Source organism: Chanos chanos, chromosome 3 (assembly GCF_902362185.1).
Source record: "Chanos chanos chromosome 3, fChaCha1.1, whole genome shotgun sequence".
Taxonomy (NCBI): Eukaryota; Metazoa; Chordata; class Actinopteri; order Gonorynchiformes; family Chanidae; genus Chanos; species Chanos chanos.
Genome location: NC_044497.1, coordinates 43,562,776 through 43,569,648, shown reverse-complemented (window position 1 = coordinate 43,569,648; position 6,873 = coordinate 43,562,776). Strand labels below are relative to the sequence as shown.

Below are 6,873 nucleotides of genomic sequence, written 5' to 3'. Positions count from 1 at the left end.
ATGGCTACCGAGTTTACCCAAGAATCGGTGTTGCGCTTTCTCATCAGCAACGGTGGAAATGTGCGAAACGCGGATTTACTGACACACTACAAAAGCTTCTTGCGAGAAGATGAAGAAAGGGAGCAGAACCGGGAGTTGTTTAAGAGGTATGTGAACTCCGTGGCTACAGTAAAGCAAGAGGACGGAGTATCTCGTGTTGTGCTGCGAAAAAAATACAGGAGGCTCATCGAAGAAATAGGCGACAGCTCTAAACCGAAGATCCGTGCGGAAAAGCAGGAACCTGCGACGCAGAGGCTTAGAGACGCGTCTCCGAAACCGCCTGCTGTGAGTCGAAACAACGAAGACAGGCAGGTAGCTAGCAAAACGAAGCCTACTTTAAACCGAGGGAAGGAGTTACAAATACCAGCTTTAGACGCTAGTCAGAACACTGTTAAAACTCTGCCAGTTGCCGGTATTATTAACAGCAATAACAACGTGGAAACTGTCAGTTTCGAAAAAACTGTCAAAACCTCGTCGCCATGTACGAGGGAACACATTGTCTCCAGCTCTGATAGAATTAATGTCGCCTGCGCTGTCAAGCCATCTCAGTTTAACTCGGATTCAAAGCGCTCGAGTGGGAGCGGCCAAAGCTTTGAACATTCTTGGGATTTCAAAGGATCGGCGGAGTCAACAGGTCTCGAACACAATGATGTTTACATTCGTGACAAACTGGGTCTCGAACAGTCCAGAGAAGGGGATGGCTGTAGCCAGTTCCATTGTCAGCCCCAGGAATACTCGCTGTGTGAAGTCAGAGTCTTTCCACCTGAGGAGGTTTTGAGAACAACAAAACCAGATGATAGCTTTCAACCTTCTCAAAGAGGTTTAGAGGAGCCAGCAGCTAGAGTTTTACCTTTACACACATCGTTGGCCCAGACAAGCAGAATTTCTGGTTCATCTCCCTGTATATCCACTCATGTAGAGATCCTACCCACCCAGCCATACTTGGAGCTGAGTCGCAGTAATGGGAACCTGCCCAGTGCTGAGAACAGGCTTAAAGACATCCAGCGACATGTAGAGGCCCTCAATGAAGCTGAAAAACTGCCACACCGTCAGTATCAACGCAACAGTTTACCACTGGATGCCCCATACACTCCGTCAAGGACTGAGTTTTCAGAGCATCACACCACAAGCTTGTCCTCCAGTCATGACAGCCTCCACCCGCCCTCTTCCTACAGAGATCCTATCTGGCCATTCAGTTTTTCCCGGGAGGAATGGTACAGTGATGATAATCTTAGCTATGGAAGCGTGTCAGAGGAACGGCAAATGGATCACGGACACACATCTGATATGCAACATCATACTCATGAAGTCAAGCTGCTATCTCAGATGCACCGTGCAGTCAGACATGTCACACCATGGCACCACTCCACAGGTCATCTTGACGATGAGAGCTCCAGGTCCGAATCTCCTCCCAGGTCTACCCCAGGGAACCGACTGGGACCCCTAGCCCGTCGAGTGAGCCAGCGACTGCGCAGCAGAGTGAGCCGGAGCCTCGGGGAAGATCTTGACCGCCCGTTTCCAGATGACTGCATCTCAGCACGCCAAAGCCGTCTGCAGCTACTCTCCTCTTCCCTGAGTGTCAACTACCCCCTCTCCACCCTTTCGGGGGCATCCAGTTGCAGGAACCTCTCAACCTCTGGTGGAGGTTCTAATAGGAGCCTTTGTTCTGTTGGCCATGACAACTCTTCCTATCCACACCGGCATGCCCAGGTTCCTCTGGAACCTAAAGAACACGACTGGTTCTTCAAAGCTGCCACAGGAACTTGGCCAGATATCTATTCGCTTTTCCGTGAGGAGCCCAGCCTCCTAGACCGAAAAGACTTTGTCTCCGGCTTTACTGTTCTTCACTGGATTGCTAAGCATGGAGATCACCGTGTGCTCAACACGTTGTGGTATGGAGTCAATAAAGTTGGGATGAATTTGGATGTGGATGCCCGCACCTCCTGTGGATACACACCCCTACACCTTGCCAGCATCCACGGGCACAAGAAGCTCATCCGACTCCTGGTGACCAAGTTCAAGGCCAACGTCAACTTGAGGGACACTAGCGGGAAGAAACCGTGGCAATATCTGGATAAAAATGGACCACGTGATCTTCTGGAGCTGCTACGGGCTCCAAGCAGGATAACTGGCAGTACCATACCAAAGTCTTCAGTAGAGCAGCCTGTGCAGAAACTGCGACCAATCTCTGCAGCAGCACATGTAAAGAGACACTCTTCTTTTGCGGCATTGTTCAAACACAAATCTATCCCCAGGCTTGTGCCAGACTCAGAGGCTTTTGTGTAAATCTGAAGAACCACTGAGTCTGACAAGCTGTTTCTGTAATGACAATTCGCTCTGAATCCAATTTGTTTTTTTCCTTTTTATTTATTTAAAAGTATTAATATGGGCAGTTAGTGGATTTTTCACATATACCTTAGAATTTCTATCGCACAAATCATGGGATTTTTTTTTTAATTTGGTTTTCCCACTCTTTAAAGAAATGTATTGACACAGTAGAACTGTTTCCCCTGTCTTTAGATCATACTTTTAAAGAGCACAGTCCTTTACGGAAAAAAGAAACACAAACAAACACAATTATGCCAACTGTGTACATAACATTTTGTTTGCCTTTAGCACTGGCTGTCACATAGCAAGTTTTTTTTAATGCAACTTTTTTGTTGACTTTCTGTCCTACTTCATTCATTTAATGTCTCTTTTACTTCCTGGGGTCTGCTTTGGGTCACAGCCCATTTTCTGACACTAGAATCGTAGAGGTTTCTAAGTAATCTCTCTCTCTCTCTTTCTCTCTCTCTCTCTCTGGCTGCCTGCTTCTCTCTCTCTCTCCTCCCTCTCTCTCTTTCTTCAAAAGGAATTTGTCTTTTAAAATATGTCCTAAACTCTCATATAGCTAAAGACATTCTAGACATCTGCCCTTTTGAAGGAGGCTGAGGATACTAATTCACTTAGCTCAGAGTAGATTACATTTCAGGTAGAATGAAATGGTGATGAATTATCCGACCTTTATGTAAAGGTTACTGCACTGCACTTTATGGTATTAAAATATTGTATAGTTATTGTATCTGTCTGGTCGTGCCATGTCGTTCACTAAAACTATTTTGAATTCAAAAATATATCTTGCTTTCCAACTAGAATATAATATTTCCTCTGTGTTGTCCTGTATATACATAATGTACGGTTTTGCTGACTTGATGTAGAGAGATTACATTGTTAAATCAGAGTTAAATATTAACAGTGACCCTACCCTGTTATGACCTCTCAGAGCCTCCAAAGGAAGGCCATGTTCTGTTGGCAAATGAAAGCATTCCATTGGGACTGTTGCCTTGGTGATGCCATAGCTGCTGTGGACTGACAGGGTTAGGTTGGACTGGTGCAGGTGGTTCAGGTTTGGGAGAGAAAGAATTGTTGTTTGATGCTCGATGTGGCCTCTGTGTGGGTCTGCACAAGGCATGTCCAGAGAAACATGTTTCTGCTTTTGTCATGCTGCTGAGGGGGATAGAGAGAGAGGATGACCCTCTGGAGCACAGTAACTATATGGTATTCACGTTTGTGAAATCTCTCCTCTAACAAACTTTTAACAGACTTACACATTCCACTAAGTCTTCACTTCTACTTCTCTGTTGAACTGTTGCGTGAGGAAGTACATGTTGGTACTTGTCACTGCTTCTCAGGGTGTGTGTTTGTTTTGATATTATGTTAATATATAATGTGGGATGTTGCTATGTTGTTATATAATGTAGAGGAGTATCTCTTGAGTGGCTTCATACAACTCTGTCATCAATTAAAACAATGTAGCTTTTCAACACTGAAGGTTTTGTCTTCCTCTTCCCTCCTGTGAGACCAGTATACAGTACAGTGATCCCAATGGTCCCAGGGTCACATTCCACAAATCAGAGATAGAAAGATAATAGTGTTGTGAGGTGTTTTGAGCGTTGCCCACAGAAACAAAAGCTGTTAAATATGCATGAAAAAATGGCAGATGTTCTCCAAGTGGGAACAAAATCATGAGAGCATTATTATTATTATTATTATTATTATTATTATTATTATGAAATTTGTAAATCTATGTAACTGAAGCTATATCACAACTCAGCATAGACTTTACTTTGCTGCCTAAACCTCATTCATGGCCTCCAGAACTTCATGAATGTTTTCAGCTCATTCGACTGTGCAGTTTTACCAGATATGGTGGTTTTTTTTGTGTTTGTTTTTACTGACATGTGCATATTCTGATTGAACCAGATCTCCTGATGATCAAAAGTGTTCTTCTGTTTAGGAGGAGTTCCCTCATGTTCAAGCATGTTCCCTGATTGCATTGCCTAGGTGTTACATATTTGATCTACTGCACATTGAGTTCTCTTTCTTTGCCTCTTGCTATGCACACAGACTGTGTCACAGACTGTCACTGTGAACTAAGAAAAGGAGATAACGAGAGGAAACTGAGTATTAGAAGTAGGGAGTGTTGACTGACTATTGGAATTTGGCCGTTGTTATGGCTACCTTTGGGTTTCTCCTCTCGGTGATAGACCTCACAGCTTAAGCTCTTCTCCCGAGTTTGCTATGACTGCTTTTTTTTTTTTTTTTTTAGAGCTATAAAAGTTAAAAATGATTGACAAAATGTACAAATTGAGTAATGATGGGCTTCAATTCAGGAATGCAAACCTGGACAAAGTTGACCAAAGACAAAAGTTTGGAATTGTCTGCATTTCTACTCTGTCTTTAAAAGTGTTCCAAAATAAATGTTGAGAATCATCAGTGACCAGTTACGACACTCGGTTACAGTTAGCTTAGGTAGTGACCACTGAATGCAGAAACCCATAAGCCACCCTTTTATGAAATCCACCAGATACACACTGTAAATTTCATACTGCTACCACTTTGTGGGAACTGGTCCAGCTTCTATGGAGATTCTGAGACAGGGTTCCTCAAATTTGGTCATGGAGACCATAAGTCCTCCAGTTTTGTTTTGTTTTGTTTTGTTTTAATTTTGCTCTCACAATGATTTTCACTTGGGAAATGGGCGTGTATTCTCTTAAACCAATAAAATATCAGTGTCTAGTTCATAAGAAAACCAGAAGGACTATGGACTTCCAGGACTGGATATGAGGCATCTGTTTGAAGAGCATAATTTGATTAAACCTGAAGACCGCCCAGAATGGCTTGCAGGAGCTTACTTAGGGCAAATGAATGAGATACACACAGAGGAGTAAGTTACGCTATGTTCTCCTTTTAGACTAATTATCAAGGAATGTTGTGTGCTCATTTCAAATGTATGTAATGTATACTGTGGTCACATGCACACTGAGGTATGGGAAATATTTCAAAATTGCAAAACATTCAGTTTGAAAACATAAATCTTGTTGTATGTGAGAGTCTAGTTCTGTGTGCAGAGGTTCCAGAAAGTGTGAATTCCTAAAAATAAATAACTGTTGCAAAGAAAAGACACTGTTTAAAAAATACATTTATTTTGTAAAGCGAGGGTGTGTTGTCAAATCCTCTTTCATTTGTCTCAAGCATTAAAATGCAAAGCTGAACAATTTGCTTGAATCAGAGGAAAAATCCACCAACATATCCAAGTTCATACCGCTGCTTAAGCCCGTACTAAAGTGATAGACTTATTATCAATGCACCATTGCTCCTCAGGACATTCAAATGAGGCAAAGTTGCTTGTGTTTGATGTGTATCAGTCCAAGAGTGTGATATAGAATGACTGCTTAAAGGTGCTCTAAAATGAATATAAAAATATACACTGGAATAGATTTTTTTGGAGTGTGCTATGATCAAAAATGATCAAGGAGAAGAGGCAGAGACAGAACTAGACATGTGTAGTGCTTAGGCTATTTTGCTAACAAACGTTACGATTTTTTTTGTCAAATGTTACGAGGTGCTAAGAAATTAATCTCCTCCTGTACAGAACCCTTAAAACAAAATATTTCACTCAAAATTTTATCCAAACACAGACAAACTTTGTTGGCTCTGTTAAATGAACCCCTTTTCTTTTTAAAGCCTTTTGTAAACTTAGCCAAATCCTTTAAAAGCCCTAACCAAAAGACACATTCTTTCTTTTACCAGAGGTAAATGAACATATCATCCTATTTAAAATCAAATTATCAAATCAAATATAAAATTATTCTTCTCCATCCGCATATTAAATTCATAAGAGGGCAGGTCATAGTATATACAGCCACTTACATAATACAAAGAAAATATTTATAAATAATAATAATTATAATAACGAGAAGAATAATCAAAGTTGTCGATGCTCTGGGAAATTTTGGGCTTGATTTCAGACTCAAGATTAAAGAGTTTGATGCCAGTCTACTGTGGGCTATAAGTGACTATGAATAGCTAGTGTGTGTATGAGTATGTGTGGAGAAACGTATCATGTGAGAGTACTCCTGCCTCCCAGATGTTTTTGGAAATTCAGTGTAATCAGAATGGTCCATATTATTCTACAGTAGCCACAGGGACAGATGCTGTAAGGGTTAATATTCTACTTTTCACATTAAACGTAAGTACTGAGTAGGGTGTGAATGTGACAAATTTTTTTGTGTGTATACAGCAGTCTTCAATGTGATAACAGAACAAACTCATTCACTCTACTTAATCTGTTTAATTAAAACACAACCTGGTGTATGCATAAATATATTCAGGCACAGACGTTAATCTTCTCAGTCACTGTCTGTAATATCCAAGGCTGCTTAAACAACCAAATGGTGCACTCACACTCATAAAGCAATGAGTGATATTCTTCATTTTATTGTGTCAACCTTCACTAAAGGTATGTTCCTGTCGGGTGAATAAAACAGCCTACATGTTTTTACAAAGAACAGT

General features: G+C 41.3%; 2 protein-coding genes across 2 annotated transcripts in view; one reads left to right on the top strand and one right to left on the bottom strand.

Annotated features, from left to right (window-relative positions):
• Window positions 1-2,325, top strand: sowahb (sosondowah ankyrin repeat domain family member B). The gene has a single exon (XM_030767914.1). It carries the CDS (start codon window positions 1-3, stop codon window positions 2,323-2,325), a length of 2,325 nt encoding a protein of 774 aa, XP_030623774.1.
• Window positions 2,326-6,713: 4,388 nt separating this feature from the next.
• The window catches only part of shroom3 (shroom family member 3), a 13,722-nt gene continuing 13,562 nt past the window's right edge, over window positions 6,714-6,873 (bottom strand). The window contains exon 8 of the mRNA XM_030767913.1: window positions 6,714-6,873. This exon is cut by the window's right edge and continues 399 nt beyond it. The gene's annotated coding sequence lies outside the window, so the exon portion shown is untranslated.

What these genes read in the sequence shown, in the direction of transcription:
- sowahb (XM_030767914.1), top strand. Translation starts at nt 1, where the DNA reads ATGGCTACCGAGTTTACCCAAGAATCGGTGTTGCGCTTTCTCATCAGC.